The following is an 18177-nucleotide window of genomic DNA, read 5'->3' as shown; positions in this document are numbered from 1 at the left end:
ACAAGATAAAAAATGTAATTTATGAAAGTATGGAAAGAAAGTGAAATTTAGATGAAATATTTTTTTTTATAATTATCTATTTTATATATATATATATATATTTAGATTATTTTAATGTATTTTTTAGAAATTAATAAACTTTCTCGTCTCTTCATTGCCTTTTCGAGGGCCCATTTTCCTTCCATTTTTTCGTGACTTTCGGCTAAATGTCATGCCTACCTTTCCCTTATCCTTTTAATTTTCCCTTCAAAGCACGCAATAATTATACTTTAATCCTGATTGCTGAAAAGTAATATTTTTTTAGAAAGTGAATTTTAGAAAAGTGAATTATTTTTTAATGTTTGGCAGTGTAATAGAAAATAAATTGGAAAACACTTTCAAGTGTTTGGTTATGTCATGGAAAATGAACTGGAAAATAACTTATTAATGTTTTATTTTTCTCAAGTTTATTAAAATAATGAGGAACAAATCTTACAAATTAAAAGGTTGAATGAGAATGAAATTGAAAAAAATATATAATTTCATAAATTATTTCAAATAAAATAAATAATAATCAAAATAATAGAAATCAAATTTTAAAAAAAATGAAAGATGAAGAAATCAAAATAATAATAATTAACGTTTTATAAATTATTTTAAATAAAATAAATAACAATCAAAAGAATGAGGATCAAATTTGATAGATAAAAAATTTCAATAAAAAAATGACAAGAAAAAAGCAAATAACAATTATAAAAATGAGGACCAAAGTTAATATAAAAATTAAATTTTAAGAGATGAAATTAAAAAATAAATATTCAAAACAAAATATATATAGCAATAAAAATTTCGAGGACCAAATTTGATATAATCAACAAATAATATAATATTTTTAAATTTTTCACAACTTTCAGAAATTATTTTCCGCCTAAATTTTTTAGGAAAACACTTTTCTGAAAACCAAGCTAATTTTTTTTTTGACTGGAAAATAGTTTTTATTAATCAACTTTTTTAATAATAAACAAATAAAAAAATAAAAAAATTAATTTTCAAAAAATCGCTTTTTCAAAAAATAAACATAACCTTCAATTCACAATTTCACACCCATTGTTGAGGACACTGTCTCTGGGAGTTTGAAATGGACTGTTGTTTCAAGCCCATCATGTAGCTACGATGCTCCAGTCCATTCAAGATTTTTTGGCGACGATGGGAGAGCCTCCCCCAGTCCCTCGAACAAGGGAATCTTGGAACTCCTTTTTCTCATATATAAAACTCTCCATTTAAAAGAAAAGGAACACTTCCCCAGGAAATGACTCCACAGCATTTTAAAAGAGTGAAGCAGTCCCTGCTAACTATACAGCTTTCCCATCTCTTTCACTGTTCCCCAGGCACTCATTCCTCGCTTTCCCTTTCTCTCCTTCCCTTCCTCCCTCAACCCTAAAAAAAAAATCTGTACTTTGATGGATATCTAGCACCTTCCTCATCTCCTGTCCCCCTACTGGTCTCAAAATTCTAGCATCAACCTTCTCCTCTTGCTGTCCAAATGGGCTATTATTTTCTACCCTTGTGTTTCAGTACACCTCATGAAATCATGATGCCAGCGCTCAACCAATCCACTTAAAGCAACGAACACCTACTCCAATCTCTTCCCATTTGTTTGTTTTTTTTACTTTCAACATATTTTTAGCCTTATCTTTATTTCCTCCTCTCAAGACTTCAAGTCTCGCAGTCTTTAACCCCATCTTCTACTGTCTTCAATGTTTTCAAGCAAGACAAAAGGATAGCATCCACACAAACACAATCACTTGTTAACCAATCTGGAAGCTAAATCACACACAAAAACATACCATGTTGTCATCTCCAATTCTCTACTCATTTTCACTCTTGCTTTCCTTTTCCCTCATCTACCTCTTCACCCCTCAAATCCTTGTTCCTCTTCAAAACGCTCTTTCTTACGAACTTGATGATCCTACTCTCTTCAAGAAAGCCCTCAAGCCTTGTAAAACCATCCCCCCCCTAGCCACCAACAATCCCACTCCTAAAATTGCCTTTCTTTTCCTTACAAACTCTGATCTCTCTTTTGCTCCTTTATGGGAACGTTTCTTCGAAGGCTACAACAATCTTTACAACATCTATGTACACGCTGATCCATTTAGTAAAGTCTCAAACCCAGATGGGATTTTCAAGAATCGGTTCATTCCTGGCAAGAAAACAGAAAGGGGCTCTCCTTCTCTAATCTTAGCAGAAAAAAGGCTTCTTGCCAGAGCCATTCTTGATGATCCTCTCAACCTTTATTTTGCTCTTGTTTCTCAACACTGTGTCCCTCTCCATTCATTTCAATACATTCACGATACCCTTTTCGGCCACAACATTTTGAAAACTTTCACTACTCAATCTCGTCATCAAAGCTTCATTGAGATTCTCTCCGAAGATCCAAACTTGCCTGATAGATACAATGCTAGAGGGGAAAACATTATGTTGCCTGAAATCCCATATGAGAAATTTAGAGTTGGGTCTCAGTTTTTTGTGCTGGCAAAAAGGCATGCTTTGCTTGTACTCAAGGATAGAAAGTTATGGAGGAAATTTAAGCTTCCTTGCTTGAATACAGAGTCTTGTTACCCAGAAGAACACTACTTTCCTACACTTTTATCAATGAAGAATCCAAGAGGGTGCAGTCACTACACATTAACAAATGTTAATTGGACTGACTGCTTTGATGGGCACCCGCATTTGTATCAAGCAGAAGAGGTTTCACCAAATCTGGTGCATGGATTGAGGCAGTCCAACTCAAGTTATTCTTATTTTTTTGCCCGGAAATTTGCTCCTGATTGCTTGCAACCATTGATGGAAATGGCAGATGATGTGATTTTCAAGGATTGAAAACAAGTGAGCAAAGGTAAGGTAAAGTAAAGTAAAGCAATACAGAATTATTGATCACTTTAGCTACCGCATCATCACTTGCTATGGGTATTGTATTCTTTTCTGCTTTTAGACTTTGGCTAGAATTCTAGTTGTTTTTGGTCATACCATTGAATGTGCGGTGGGAATTGCTTTTGTGTTGGAAAAAGCACTTTAGGTGAGCCTGTGTGGTATCATTTGTTGTTTTTCAAATGTTTATGTGAAAGTGTATATTGATTGAAAATATATAAAAATAATAGTTTTTTATGTTTTAAAATTTATTTTTTATATTATCATGGAAAAAAACATTAAAAAATAATTTAATTTTAAAAAAATGTAAAAATAAGCATGCCCTAAGTTCAGGTTCAGGTCAACTTTTTTTTTTTAAGGTTTTTTATTGAACTAGAAAATGTGATTTGTTACCATAATTTCCCCACTAATTGAAAATTATAATGCATTTATATATTTTGTTTATATTTTAGAACTAATTGATTATTGTCATGGTGGTTATAAAAAGGTTTTTTTTTTGGGATTATAAAAGACTAATGTTTTAGTCATTAGCTTATGAAATGCACTTAGGGGCTATTGGGAGTGAATTTTAACTTGTTTTTTTGTTAAAATTTAAATTGTTTTTGCTTTAAACTAATTTTTTTAGTGTTTTTAGATTATTTTTGATGCGCTAATATCTCTATCACACCCCAAACACCCTTTAATACTATACTTGCTTTTAATTCTTTTAATATATATATATATATTTATTTAGAGCTGTAGAGAGGTGTTGATTCCAGGAGAGAGACGTTATAGTATTGGTTAGCAATTTTGATGCAAGTGCTGACCAATGTGCAATTAAGCCTATAATAACGAATCATTATAGTTAATGCAAAGAGAGAAGGATTATGGTTGAAGAGTGCTCTAATTCAAGAAGAGAATTAATTACACATTTAATTTGTGGGGGTCTTAATTTAGGTTTAGGATAGTTTAGAGTGCACATTTTCTTTGTGGTCCTGTAATGAAATTACGACTTTTGGTCACTTTTAATTTTTCTTTCCATTGGTATTTAAGGCAGATTTAAATTCTCAAGGACAAAGAAGGCCGTTCTAGTACCTAAACTTTGGTGTAATTACGAGATAGGACATGTCCTTTGTGTTGTCATTATCCGTCTCTTCTTTCTTGAAACAATGTATTCAAACTCTGTTTTAAAGCCAACATCTTTTTTGTTGTGAATGTTCCATCTGAAATCTGAGTAGGGAAAATTTTAAAATCTGAATGTATTCAGAACTTGAATGCTTTGTTTTCATACAACATTGTTGTTGTGAATGAAGTTGTTCAAGGTGTTTGCGAATGCCAAGATCTCCATTTTAGAAATTGCAGAACAGCTCTTCCTTTTTTCTTTCGAGGGATCCGTTTTTTGAGCTTTTGGTTCCGTGGGGAAAACAGTCTTGTGTTTACATTTTCCCAAGGCCGTGTCTTGAGCCATGACAAGATTTTGTCGGCATGGTCACTTGCAGTGTGCAGTGCAGCTCTAACATGTTTGAATTAGGACAAAACAAAACCATAGACTCAAGAGCTCACTGCGTTATGGTCTCTTTGACTAATGATTTAATGTAAAATTCTTCGGTGTATCATGCTAGCTGCTCACGTGATCTTGTTTCTGAAAATATTTTTTCGCAGATTGATTGAAGGAATCTTTGGACTTTCTTTGGACATTTGCAAGTGTGGTGTAGAGAGGAGGAGAAAGAATTGTGTTGGTGGGAAGGGAATAAGACCCAGCCCAGTGTAAAAGTATTTTTTCAAAGTTGTTTGTATAGAAAGTTGACTCATAATGTCTTGTTGTATATAATATAGTATAACACTTTTGCTTTTGTATATTTTAAGTACAAAAGTGAAGGGAGGGTGAGACTTTAGAGCATAAAGAGTGGATCAAAGGCCAAATGCCTCCCTTTTTCCTATAGAAAAAAAATTCGAGATCTCCCATTGTTCCTTCCAGCTATACCTTCTCTTTAGGGATTATAATTTTCAAATCAAGTATATTTTGAAAATGTAATCAAACACAATTTCAAACGAATGTAAGAACAAACTCGCAGTGTGGAAGTTATTGCATGCACACGGCCATGGCTGAGAAATGAAGCCCCTCTCATTCTGTTGTGCGTCTGGATGGCCAGATGTTATCAACTGTACCTGAAACAAAAACTGTGTTTAGCCTCTTGTTTTCTTGTGAATTAAAAGCATGTCACTTGTTCGAGTATTATATTGCTGAAAACCATCGACATGGTACGTATGGGATGATGAATCTGGAGTTACTTTTTCTTGTGTGACGAAAGAGTGACGGGCTAGAAAACAAAAACAAGGGAAGATAGCGAGCTAAAGGAACAGAAAATTGCAAGTCGAGCCCATGCTACTTGGAGGGCTATATCTTGGGTCAGATTTGTGCCATGGCAGTATGGCACTACAGATTCAATGGTCTCAGAGCCCAGGCTTGATGATCTTGTTCTTGATGTTTACTAAATTGATGGGTTTTGGTTCCGTCCTCGGCTTTGATGTTGTCTGAGGCACGTAAAAATGATGTTAGCTTGGCATCATCCTCCATGAAAACTGGGACTCCCTGGCACAAAGCTCCTCAGCTTTGATCCTGTAATGGCCATTCATTCCCACTCTGAGGCACGTAAAAATGATGTTAGCTTGGCATCATCCTCCATGAAAACTGGGACTCCCTGGCACAAAGCTCCTCAGCTTTGATCCTGTAATGGCCATTCATTCCCACTCTGAGGCACGTAAAAATGATGTTAGCTTGGCATCATCCTCCATGAAAACTGGGACTCCCTGGCACAAAGCTCCTCGGCTTTGATCCTGTAATGGCCATTCATTCCCACTCTGAGGCACGTAAAAATGATGTTAGCTTGGCATCATCCTCCATGAAAACTGGGACTCCCTGGCACAAAGCTCCTCAGCTTTGATCATTTTAATGTTAAGAGGGCATCAAGCCATTATTTGTCACTCTGGACGAAGTTCCTTGCTAAATGCCGATGAATTTCCAGCTATGTTAATGAATTTCTTTCTGGTTATTGTACTCTTTGGCATGTAAAAAAAACTAAAATGAAGGCAAAAACACAGTGCACTAAAAGCCCCGGTTAACTATTCCATATAATAGTAAATATAATATTTTTAAACTTCCAGAAAAAACCACTCCCCTTTATTTTTAGGGTATTTTTATTCTTTCACGTGATACATTAATCATTAAAGAAAAGAATTGTATTTTATTTTTTTTAACAATGACGAAGAGGAGCATAATTGTCTTCTCGGTTGTTCATGTCTTCTCGGTTGTTCACTTTTATTTTTTTAATTGTTATATTTTTTTAATTTTTTATATAATTAATTTATACCTCAAGTTTTTTTTTTAAAAAAAAATTACGTGTTTTGGAAAAAATGGGAGTCCCGGCTTGTTAAATATCTTGCTAAATGCTCTAATTAATTTGTTGTCTTGTTGACTGTATCTGTATGATAATGTCCCTGTCGTTTGGAGTTGATTGCCAATAAACATGGAAAACTTAGAAATAAACAATCCTTTAAGCATAGTTTGCATTAATTAACAAAATAATCACATCAACCTGACAAGTTGTCTCATCTCACTCACCAGACAAGATACACTTATTCAACTACAAGACATAACAACTTTCTTGTTACCTCGTAACAAGTGAGAGATCATGCTCTCCAACGTCAAAAATTCAACGAGAATTTGATGATACTGTGTTCCCGTTGTTTTTTTTAAATACTTATATTTTTTATATTAACAAGATATAAAAAATTAAAAATTTAATTTTTTAAAAAACACTGTATACTAAAATCTATCCATCAAGAACACAAGTGGTAAGTAACCGTGGAGTAATCGGGCAAGTGGGTGAAAGTTTCCAATCATATATGATTGCATATGCCCTTTTCAATCTGGATTGTTTTTGCTTTGAATTATGTTTTTGAATTATTTTAATATAATAATATTAAAAAATAATATAATTTTAAGTGAATAACATTTTAAAAAGTCATTATTATTGAAAATATTAAACACTACTATAAAAAAAACAGAATTCTTCTAAACTCGTCATTTATTGAAGTTGGTGAAAAATTAAAACATTTACTAAAGCAGCCTTGATATTCTCCCACTACTTCTAGGATTCCCTGTGGCGAGGAGCCGAGAAATTGTGTTCCTCGGCGATTTGTTTTGAGCGGTGTCAGTGACGGCAACATAAGATTTTCCACGTGCGTCGCAGGGTGAGAAATGGATTCGGTTACCTACCAGTCACGTTAAACCACGGTCAAATGGGGTAAAAACACGACATAAAAAATATTTTTGAAAGTATTTTTTAAAAATATTTATTATTCTTCCTAACAAAAATAATTCTAAAAGTTCTACAACACTCTAAAGAAAAACAATTACTAGTGATATATACATACATATACATATAGATATATACATCCATATATATATATATATATACACGCATGTTCATATCGTTTGTGAATTCCCAGTGCACGTGAATTTGATATTTTCTCAACTAATTTGATGATTATCGTGCAAAATTAAAATCTTTATATATAAAAAAAGTTTTGTGATATAGGGAATCTTTGTAAATCTTGTATAAATGCCATTATAAAAAATATTTTTTAGCTGGATAATATTTTTGATTTATTCTTCATACACCGACTGTGTATTTATTTTCTGGTTGGATTTTACGGCTCATATTTTAATTTATGGAGCATTGAATAACCACAAATATATTTTTGTTTCTGTCTTTAACTGAACTCCATTAACTTGGTCATTGAGGATATAGTAGTGGTTTATTTTTAAAATATTTTTAGTTTAGAAATATGTGAAGATCATAATATATTTTTTTATTTTTTTAAATTTATTTTTAATATAATACATCAAAACGATAAAAAATATAAAAACAATATTAATTTTAAATAAATAAATTTAATTTTTACCAATTTCTGTTTGGGCCACACTTCTTAACTGGACTAAATCTCGTTGTACGTGACCACTCATGCCTTTTCCTTATCTATAACTGCTTATTTTGGAGTGTGGTTGCAGTTGCTTTTCAAAATGCTTTTCGTGTCGAAATGCATTAAAATGAAATTTTTTTTAAATAATTTTTGAGATCAGCATATCAAAATGATCTAAAACATACAAAAAAAATAATTTTTAGCAAAAATAAAAAATTAAATTTTTTAAAAACACGGTTTGTACCGTGTTTTTAAATAATGTCTAGCAAAATTATCTAAATCTGCCTTGAAGGTGAACTCGAGGTAAGATTGGGTTGAGAGTTAAAAATATCAACTTTAATTAACTTATTTAAAAAGAAAGAAAAAAGTTAAGGCAATGTTGTTTTAATATATATTTTAAATAATAAATTTTTAACTGTCACGAATCAGTTTGTATTTTTAAGTTTATGACAATGTCAACTCAAACCATTTTGATAATTTTACCAGTTGAATCCAGATTTTATAATACTGTTTATTATTCTGATTTATAATTTTGTTTGCTCTCATATTTATTATTAACTTTGTCTTAAAAATAAATTCATATAAAGTAATAATGTTATAAACACTTGTATATTTTGTTTTAGTAAATAGAGTGTGTTTGTTTTTATTCTCAATTTTTTTAAAGTTTTTTTAAATTATTATTTTTATATAATTTTAATGTAGTAATGTAAAAAAAGAAAAATATTAATTCTATTTTTTTAAAGTAAAAAATAGTTAGCAGTAAATGCTATAAAAGAAAAGTGAAGGGCTGACATGACCAACCAAAGCAGAGGACCCACAACCCGTACTCTCCTATCTTGCTGTATCCCACAAAGAGCAGCAAATGGGACTGAGGGAAGGAGTAGAGTGCTACTCTTCTTGTGTACTGTAGTGTAGTGTAGGGTAGGTTTTTGCCTTTTTTGTTTTTGGCAAGGTTTTTATCAAGGGTTCCTTACCTGCTTGACTATTCCTTCACCTTTCTCTCTGTTTCCGTCTGTGTTGGTGAAGATATTTTTAACAGCTAGTACAGAAGGTGATCCCAAGTTTCAAACTTTGTGGCTTTTTTGTTCTTTATTTCATTTTCCTATGAAATTTTGATTTTGTTTCTGGGTTTTTATTTTCCCTTTTGGTTCTTTTTGTGTTAGCTTGTTTTTTTTTTATTATCTTTTCTGTGTTTTGATTTAGTAAAGTTTGAATCTTTTTACTCCACTGTTGTATTGTTTTTTTTTTTTGAAGAAACTTTTAATTCCAGGAGACTGATTATTTATGGTTATGGGGTTTTCCTAGCCTTGTGTTTGGTTCCGACTGTGAGTGAAATAGAGAAAATGCAATGATGGGTCTTATGTTTCTTATCGTTTTGGATGATATGTTGATAGGAAAATTCTTTACTATCTATAAGGATTTTGATTCTTTGAGGGTGATATGAGACGAAAAAAGAAAAGAAAAGAAAAGAAAAGGAAACAAACATTTGTAGTCAAATCCTGTATTCAATGGTGAAGGTAATGAAATCATTTAATGGCATTTACTGTTGATTTCTCATTTAAGGGAATCTGTGTTGTAAGTTACAAGTCTCCTTTTGTAGTAAGCCATTGATACTCACCATTTATTTATTTCTGTTATTATTATGGCATTGGGCTGCCGTTTGGCAATACAAGTTTGGTGGTTGTTTTGAACAACGAATGGGTAGAAAACGAAGAATTTTGCTTTTTTGTTCTCGTGGGAATTTTATTTGAAATTTGTATTGCAAAGCACTTTGCTTTTTGGCCGATCTTGGATCCTGCATGTCTCTTCTTTCTCTGTTTTTTAAAGATTCCTTTTAGAAGCTCTATAAATCCTTTTCTTATTGTAAAGTTTTCTACCAATACGGTAGGTTAGGATGCTGTAAGAGACATGACACTAAAGTTGCTGAATGGAGGAACATGTTGTGTTGTTTTCTTTCCATAAGAGGCACCTACAGCAGCCTAAGAATGGGATATCTGTGAAAATTGAAGCTTGAACAAACCCTGTTAGTGTTTTTCACCATGTCAAGGCAATCTCTCCTTCCTCCTCGCTGCCCATTTCAGAAGCCCGTGGTTTCTCGACCAATTCATGACTCCTACCCACAACACCATAGATCTCCTTCCCAAGGTTCAATTTTGGGGGAGAAGCCGGCATGGCTTGATGATTTGTTAAGTGATGAAGATGCAGATTCCAGGGGGACTTGTCTTCGCCGGTCAGCCAGTGATTCAGTCACCCTCTTGGAAGGTATTGTGGATTCGTTTTCGGGTTCGAGTCCTTATAACAATGAAGCTGCCTCAGGTGGGGGTGAAACTTGTAGTGGGCTGGAGTCAGCTTCTATGTATGGTCCTAATTCTCCTAGGCGAAGAGGGAATGTGACCTTTTCTGAGAATGCCATAGCTTCAGCACTATCGGAGTATGCGTTTCAGAATCCTCTGCAGTATGTAGACGGCAGCTTGTGCATATGGGGGAATACTCCCTTGGATTCAATGGGGAATGCATGTGGTTCGGCTGGGGAGCTCAATGGCGAGACGAGCACTGTGAAACGGTTAGAATCTGAAACTCTCTTGTTTGATTGCTTGCTAATTTTGTATTCAAGATAACTGTAGTTACTCTTCGTATCACATCAATTTCTAAGCAATCTCAGAGGCTATAATTATATTTTTTTGTTCTGTTTCTCATATTTTTTTAGTTTTGGCTGTTTCTCAGCTTTTTTATGCATTATTTCTTGTAAACTTATTATGGTTATCTGCAGGACCCTGATATGTTGGTGATGATTGTCAGTTTTATGTTAATGTCCATCTTACTTTAACATTTATTTTAATCAATCTGGAATCTGAATCAATCTTCACCTATACTTGAAAGGACTGGGCGAAGCTTTAGTACCCAAGTCTCAACTTTGCTAGCTAAAGTATTTTGTAGTTCTGTTACCTTGCAGATTGTGATGCATCATCCCCTTTATATCCTGGACCTTTTTCCCTCTTCACAGTCAGAGGTTGAAAAGGTTCTCTGAAGCTTGTCTTGATCATGTTTGTGAACAGTTGTCTTGTGGGTGTAAGAGATTCTGTCGAGTGTATTGATCCAGAGTAATATTTAAACTTCTGTTAAGAGATACGCCATAAACCACTATGGTCTTCCAAGATGACCTCCGTTGGTTAGAGTTGTCCCTCACTAATATTCCTTCTTTACAAATGTATGTCCCTAGACAAACTTTGGCTGAAGCACAACTATTAGATTTCCCACCTGAGGGTTGTCTTACTGTCGCTGAGAAACGAGCTCCTTTTTACTACATGCTTGCAGAGGGAACATTATGACTCTAGCCTGTAGGTGCTGGTTGGCACTGAAAATTGAAGCAAACACCTAGGTTTTAATGAGAAGGATATAATGGAAAGCCTACTATTGTACATACAGCTTGGTGATATTTGCAATTATGTTGTACTTGGGATGAAAATTGGGAAATCCTCACTTGTAATCAAATTGTTCAATTTGAAACTTCATATTTTCTGATGCATCTTTTCTCATCATTGTTTAGCAACATACGGAGACAATCTGACTGGTTTTGATGGCTTTCTTTATAGGCAATCTGGGCAGCGCTCAAGAGTTCGCAAACTCCAGTATATTGCTGAACTCGAAAGAACTGTTAATGTTCTGCAGGTAAATTCCTTTGAGAGATGAGATTTTGTCCCTCTTTAATCTCTGTTCTCTTTTCAGGGATAGCAAACAGCGATGTCACCTTCTATGGAGTGCATCACTTGGGTCAATGATATGTTTAAAGTGTCAAATAATTTATACAATTGGATATTCATATACTCAGCATGACCCCCATTTGTTAATTCGAAGTACTTCACTGTTTTAAGAATATAAAATAGATTGTCTATGATTAAAATGCTTACACAATGTGATTTCTTTCATTCTTCCCCTTTTTTTAAGTTCAGAGAATCAAGAAAATGTAATTCTTGGATCTGTTCTCATCTTTGATACTCAGTTGGCAATGCATACGAGTCTTCAATTATATCCTGTAGATATACTATCAGCAAAACATTTTCGATTTTATAGTTTTCATTTTGTTAAGACTTGTTCAGCAAATCAAAAAACTTCGTGGCTGTATAACACTTTGCAGACTTTGGAGTCAGAGTTGGCGTTCAAGGTTGCTTCAATGCTTCAGAAACGTGCTGCCTTGTCCCTGGAAAACAACACATTAAAGCAGCAGGTGGCCAGACTGCGGCAGGAAAAATTAATCGTGGATGGTGAGTTTTTCACCTCTCTGATACATTTATTCATCCCAAATACAATCTTGTGAGGATTTTAAAGTTCTTTCAAAATGAAAAGCATACTTAAGTTTTCCTGGCACTTAACTTTATGCTTCCATCCATTTCGCTGCAGCTCAACATAAGACTTTGAAGAAGGAAGCTGAGAGATTGAAAAACAAGTTAGGTAGTTCCACAAATAATAAGTTCAGAACATATTCCAGATCAAGTCTTTCTCCAGAGGCAGCTAGATCAGAAGTTACATGGCAGATGGCGAGGCTTAATCTTAACTAATAGAAGAAGACCTTATCCATGCTTTCGACAATACATCCCTGTGGTTTTCTACTCACCAGTCTGCCATTTTGTGAAAAAAGAAAGCAGCCTTTCCGTATCATGACATATATTGGTAGGGTTACCTTCCACCTCCAGGGCTCAACTCAAGTGTTTATATCTTGCCACACTTGAACTGCCAATGAACTGACTTGTATAAAGGGAGTGAATCATCGTTTCTCCATAATTATCTTTGCATCCATATGATCGCTTGATCATTAAATTAAAATTCCTATTTTTCTAGAAGCTCATTTTCGGTTGTCAGCTAAACCTAAAATCTTGCCTCGTCTCTTCTAAAAAAATTACATCTACACAGGCATCGGGTTGGATGGGTGCTGCTACCAATCATTAGAATGCTCAGCTTTTGGAAAGCAATGGATTTAAAGCGGCCTTTAGATGTGTCATAATGTTATGCTTTTTCACCGCCTCGTTGATGCTGGCTGATGCAGCAGAGGCTCATTTCTTCTGGACACTGTTATTAAATCCATCGTGGCTTGACAGATCGATCCTTTTCAAACTTGTGAAGGATAGTGTTGTAGACACTGGACAAGATGACCACGAAAGAAAAACCTGGAGCCAGAAGTTCGTGACTTGGTATGCTTACTCCAATTAGGGTAGATTGATCATTGCTTTCTATTGCCTAGCAAAATCAAGGATGGATTTTTAGAATCAGGAAACAACAAAAGCAGCCATTGCTGGGGATTAGTAAAAGCAATTCTTGAATTTTCTCAAGTCAAACATGTATATCTGCTATCCATATTAGAATGCACAAATGAACCAAGAGGGAAAGTTTAACTTCATTTACACATCTATCCGTGTAGAATCCAGTTGCCAAACTGTTCAGGGGCATCCTTTTTCACAAAATGTATTCACAGTACTTATTCAAAGAAAAAATAAATCATTGCATGGAATAAAGCCTAGCCCCTCCAAACACCAATTAAATCATGTAAATCAGCAACATGTTTACAGGGGTTTGGCATCCAGCTCTTCAAATTACTTTCACAAGGATCACGTAAAAAAACTGCCTAACCACGAAGAGAAGCCCGAGGGACAGCAGGTAAGCCCAGTTCATCCTCAGCCTGTCAAGAATAGAAGTTTAAAGAAAGATGCATTAGGCCGGGAAAATTGAGCAAGACATTGCAAATACACTTTGTATTTCAGAAGCTCAAATGATCAAAGTGTTAGGTAGTAGGAAACATGCTGGCTGTTCGCTTAAGCTGGTACACGGGTGTATAAAGTGTATTACTTTCCATTTTTTATAGGTTAATTAGTATTTTGTTCCATTAATTAGAGAAATGCTTCTTCCCAGTCAACAGCAAATAACAATAAATGATAAGAGTATAAGCAGCAACGTTACTTAATTACCCTCTCATAACACTAACTAAAGCGATTCTACAAAAAAAGAATATTTCACTGTACTATTAATACCTGGGCATTGTATCTGCTAGCTGGTGCTCCTTGTCCTGTGGGCGCTGAAGGCAAGTTCAGTTCTGCATCAAGATCAGATTCCTTATCAGGTTGCAGATAAGAAGGCACCCCATCAGATTCAGTTTCCATTCCCATGTCTGCTTCCAGAGCATCAAGTTCTGCATTCAAAATGAATAGAACTATTATAAAGTATAAATAACAGATGGGTTTTGTGTTTTTGCGAAACCAGTGCATGAATGCCTGTTTCAAATTACAGCAGGGAAATATTTTCGACAAAGAGTGCTCCTACTGAAGATGCTATGCGTTATTAAAGAACTTGTTTCTCAAACATCAGGGCGGAAAGTCAATCAAAATTTCTTTTTGTCCAAAAATAAACCAATATTGAACCTTAGAATGATCTTAAGCTTACCACCCATGAGTTCTTCCTCATCAATATCATCTGGCACATTATAGCTTCTGCCCAAGGTCTCTTGAATTTCATTGCTCACATCCATCAAGTCCATCATCTCATCTTGCAAGTTCTACATAGACAAAAAATAAGAAAAAGGGTTAAAATGCTTGTCATCATTATTCCTTGGAGACCTCAATAGAAAAGCCAAAAAGATAGGACAGGAGGGGAGGAGGGGCTTGGAATCAAAAGAGATTACGTACATCAATATCTTGAATCTTCACAGTTTTCATCATTCCTTTCAATTCCTTGTTGGCGGATTTCAAAGCTGACATCTGAGAAGAACACCAAAAAACTAATATGTGAAAGAAGTTAAGTCAATTTTTTTGAAACTGGTTCCCTTAAGGTGCCCCATGGTTATATATTTCATCTTTAGACTAAATGGCTATGCATGCTGAATGAGCAAAACAAAACCTACTAAACGATGTTTTGAAGCAGTCCCTCCTAATAGCAGACGTTTCATCCCCTACTGCTCATGAGGATTACAGATATCGCTCAACCAGCTTGACCCATGCCCCATTGGGTGCTTCCAAGACAAACAAATATATCAAGGTGAGCATCCCATCCCCAATGCAACCATAAATTGATCTGGTACAACACGAATCTTCACAGATGACATGTGAATAAGTACTAAACAGAAATGCCTTATCTATTGCATATTTGCATGTACAAAAAATACTTAAACCTTAAATGCTGTCTACTACTTTTTGCAATTCAGTCGAACTATCAGATGCTTTGAGGCCCCTTTTTAAAACAAACATTTTTAAAACTATACTGATGCTGTGGAACATACAGTTTGTTGAGCATCTTTAATTCCTTCAGAAGCAAATGCAACTTGATCAAGGTTGTACGTCTGGTTATAGAGCATGTCACGCTGTCCTTCATACCTGTCCAGGCAATTGACAATATATCAAGCTGCATGGCGTCACCCTAACATTAAGAGCATGTTTGGGTACGCGGTGACCGTGTTCCCTTGAATTTTGAATTTTTTTCTGTTAAAAATTATTCTTTTATGTATTTAGATAGTTTTGATGTGCCGATTTCAAAAATATTTTTAAAAAAATAAAAAAAATTATTTTAATGTATTTCTAAATAAAAAACAATTTGAATATCAACCGCTACCGCAATCTCAAACAAACCCTAAACTAACCCAATGCAATTCATTTCATCATGCACAGCAAAAATGGCAACAACCCAATATCAATATCCACACAGGCAGCTAGATCTACCAGTTTGGTGCTTCAAATGCAAAATTGAAGCTCAAGTTCTAAAAAACAATCCAAAACCTTCAGGGTTTGTTTCAGCATTGTGATCACAACCCAATAAACATGATCAAATCTAGAGTAAGAAACAAACCAAACCCAGTTATTTCAATTAAAAAAATTCAAAACCCACAAACCCTTTTACTACCAGAATCACATTAAAAAACAAAAGGAGAGAACTTTCACTTCTTACATTCTCTTTTGTTTAAGAATCCTCATAGCTCTAGCTTTCACAGCCTCTTGAGCAGGTCCAGGTCTTGTCTTTTTAATCTGTTCTTTGTATCTAGCAAGTTCTGCATCTAGCTTCTTGATCTTCTCATCTACTGTATCACCTCTTTTATTTATCTAATGTTTTTATCATCAAATTAAAAACCCATATCAGAAATCTAACAACAAACCAGTATTATAAATTCAAGTTCAAAACTTTCTTGCTTCCTCGAACAAAGAATTCAAGAAAAAGAAAGAAAGAAAGATATATTACCTTCTCTGATGCATCTTGGATTGAAGGTGGTGGTTCTTTATCTTTTTTAGCACCAAAAACTCTCCTCATCTTTACAAGAAACAACAACAAAAAATTGCTGATCAAGTTCTTGAAAGAGAACAAAGACAAGAATTGGAAGAGACAGAGTTTTTTCTTGTTCTTTAAGAAATAAAGATTTTGTCACCTTTGTTCTATTTTACTTTTACTCGGTTAAAAGGAAGCTTCTTTGAGTTTGCAGAAGGGATGTGTTACATGGATTTGGGTTCTGTTTGGTTTTTGATGTGGCATTATTTGATTGGTTGAGTTGGTTAATTGTCCAATGGTGATGTGCCATGTCATGCTGACTAGGCAGTTTTATTTTTATTAATCTTCGTTGGACTAAATGGTACAAATACAATTATTTAAAAAAAAACACTTTTTTTTTCAAGAAATTGTATCAGTACAAGTTAATTAAACTATTTTAATAATGTTCAATGAAAAAAATAATAATATGAAAGAGTAGTATATTTTATAACTGTAAAATTCGAATGAGGGTAAATGTCATAGGCCGTTGAATAAAAAATATAAATTTTATTTGAAAACTATTATTATTATTATTATTATTATTATTATTATTATTATCCTATCATCATCACTGTATTTTTTTATTAACAAAATTTTTTTCTACCTTTCAACTATATGTTTTTTCTTGATGTTGACACACACTATCTAAATTCTATCAGTATATAACTAAACTACACATGTATTATTTTCACGCCATTCATATAATATTTATATTACATATCTAATACATTCCTATTATATTTAATTAATATACCACATCTAATATATTTAGATTTATACAATACATTTAATTTATATAATATTTAGTTTTTTATTCCATTTTATTCAAATAGTTAGAATTTATTAAAAAATATAATTTAGAATTTCTTAGATTATTATTGTTGTTGAAACAACAAAAAAACAAAAACTTGTTTCCTTGTGTGCCCTGGAAACAAATCCTGAGACTTTACTCGTAGTGATTTTCATGATGTACTCTCTCTTCTTGTTTACCTGGTGCAAAATTCTCCATCGAGAGATTTTTGCTCATTCAAGCTTTCCCTAATGAACACGTAAGAGAGGATCATCCCACATCGGAAAGAAAGGAATAATATTTGAACTTTATATACCTAACCCTGACACCTTATGGCCAGCTGAGCCCGGCAACGCGGGCTTGTAACCCGAGCGGGGTCTTGATGTCATTGGATGTTGACCATGCTTAATAGGTCGGGGTTCAGTTTGGCCATCATCTGGCTTGCCCGTTCCAAGTCAGGAGTTGTTAGCAATTAGCCTGGAAAAAATCCATCTGACCTCTTAATTCAAGCTGACTTTTCCTGACAAGTTAACCGGATAATTCACCAGCTCAATAATGTTTTTTAAAACTTGACAAGCATTGGGCCAGACTATTTTTTTATTCAACGTGGTGTTTGGATATTGAAATATAATTAAATAGTGTTAGTTAAAACTAAAATAATATTTTTTTTATTTTTTAATAATACGCTGCCTATAATAGAATAGGAGACAATTAGAAATAAAAATATATGGTCGAAGCCTATTTTTTATTATCGAGAATCGCGGCATGCAGTGAAAAATATAAAAACACTCCTAACTCAAAGGTAGGTTTTTTTTTTCTTTTTTCTGGAAGGCCATATGGCTACAAGGAAACCCCGTTTCTTTTTAGTTATTTTTTTTATTAGTTTTGTTATTGTTGTTGTTGTTGTTGTTAATAATACTTCTACTACTACTATTATTGCTATTATCAACACCATCATAACAATTATTATTATTAGTGTTACCATTATTATTATTATTATTACTATCATTATCACCACCATTACAACTACTATTACTTGTATCGTTATCGTTATAATCACTGCCACTATTATTATTATAATAATTATTATTATAAACTATTATTACTACAATTATTAGTAGTATTATTAGTATCACTACTATCACTATCAGTATTATTATTATTGAAACAATAAAAAATATAAATTTGATTTAAGAGTTGTTATTATTATTATTATAATCACTATCATCACCGTGTCTTCT

At 33.7% G+C, this 18177-nt stretch overlaps 3 protein-coding genes across 5 annotated transcripts; 2 read left to right on the top strand and 1 right to left on the bottom strand.

The window, feature by feature from the left end:
• The first annotated feature begins 1263 nt into the window (after nucleotides 1-1263).
• LOC7491606 (glycosyltransferase BC10) lies at nucleotides 1264-4844 on the top strand. 2 transcript variants are annotated; one of them, XM_024611381.2, is made up of 2 exons: nucleotides 1264-2880; nucleotides 4549-4844. In XM_024611381.2, the coding sequence occupies exon 1, from the start codon at nucleotides 1828-1830 to the stop codon at nucleotides 2857-2859; it is 1032 nt and encodes a 343-aa protein (XP_024467149.1). In that variant the 5' UTR covers nucleotides 1264-1827; the 3' UTR covers nucleotides 2860-2880; nucleotides 4549-4844. The 2 variants fall into 2 exon arrangements, with proteins under 2 accessions (XP_024467149.1, XP_002315417.1); XM_002315381.4 differs by having other exon boundaries at nucleotides 1265-2875.
• Nucleotides 4845-8678: 3834 nt separating this feature from the next.
• LOC7469517 (basic leucine zipper 6) lies at nucleotides 8679-13362 on the top strand. 2 transcript variants are annotated; one of them, XR_002984359.2, is made up of 5 exons: nucleotides 8679-10435; nucleotides 11466-11541; nucleotides 12008-12134; nucleotides 12271-12540; nucleotides 12781-13362. XR_002984359.2 is itself a non-coding variant. In XM_006378764.3 (5 exons), exons 2-5 carry the CDS (start codon nucleotides 9912-9914, stop codon nucleotides 12426-12428), a joined length of 885 nt encoding a protein of 294 aa, XP_006378826.1. In that variant the 5' UTR covers nucleotides 8679-8923; nucleotides 9761-9911; the 3' UTR covers nucleotides 12429-12715. The 2 variants fall into 2 exon arrangements, 1 of the variants encoding a protein (XP_006378826.1); XM_006378764.3 differs by lacking the exon at nucleotides 12781-13362 and having other exon boundaries at nucleotides 8679-8923; nucleotides 9761-10435; nucleotides 12271-12715.
• LOC7469518 (vacuolar protein sorting-associated protein 60.1) lies at nucleotides 13238-16316 on the bottom strand. The gene is made up of 7 exons (XM_002316446.4): nucleotides 16084-16316; nucleotides 15796-15947; nucleotides 15134-15227; nucleotides 14544-14615; nucleotides 14302-14413; nucleotides 13893-14050; nucleotides 13238-13543 (listed from the first exon to the last, which is right to left on the bottom strand). Exons 1-7 carry the CDS (start codon nucleotides 16150-16152, stop codon nucleotides 13490-13492), a joined length of 711 nt encoding a protein of 236 aa, XP_002316482.1. The 5' UTR covers nucleotides 16153-16316; the 3' UTR covers nucleotides 13238-13489.
• Nucleotides 16317-18177: the final 1861 nt, after the last annotated feature.

This window comes from Populus trichocarpa, chromosome 10 (assembly GCF_000002775.5).
Source record: "Populus trichocarpa isolate Nisqually-1 chromosome 10, P.trichocarpa_v4.1, whole genome shotgun sequence".
NCBI lineage: Eukaryota > Viridiplantae > Streptophyta > Magnoliopsida > Malpighiales > Salicaceae > Populus > Populus trichocarpa.
Note: the sequence above shows the minus strand (reverse complement) of the source record. Positions and strands in the feature narration are given on the sequence as shown.

Coding starts and splice junctions, on each gene's coding strand:
- LOC7469518 (XM_002316446.4), bottom strand. CDS start 16,152: ATGAGGAGAGTTTTTGGTGCTAAAAAAGATAAAGAACCACCACCTTCA. Junction 14,051..14,301: donor TGAGGAAGAACTCATGGGTG/GTAAGCTTAAGA, acceptor TTTTGAATGCAG/AACTTGATGCTCTGGAAGCA. Junction 13,544..13,892: donor CTAGCAGATACAATGCCCAG/GTATTAATAGTA, acceptor TATTCTTGACAG/GCTGAGGATGAACTGGGCTT.
- LOC7469517 (XM_006378764.3), top strand. CDS start 9,912: ATGTCAAGGCAATCTCTCCTTCCTCCTCGCTGCCCATTTCAGAAGCCC. Junction 10,436..11,465: donor GAGACGAGCACTGTGAAACG/GTTAGAATCTGA, acceptor CTTTCTTTATAG/GCAATCTGGGCAGCGCTCAA. Junction 11,542..12,007: donor GAACTGTTAATGTTCTGCAG/GTAAATTCCTTT, acceptor AACACTTTGCAG/ACTTTGGAGTCAGAGTTGGC.
- LOC7491606 (XM_024611381.2), top strand. CDS start 1,828: ATGTTGTCATCTCCAATTCTCTACTCATTTTCACTCTTGCTTTCCTTT.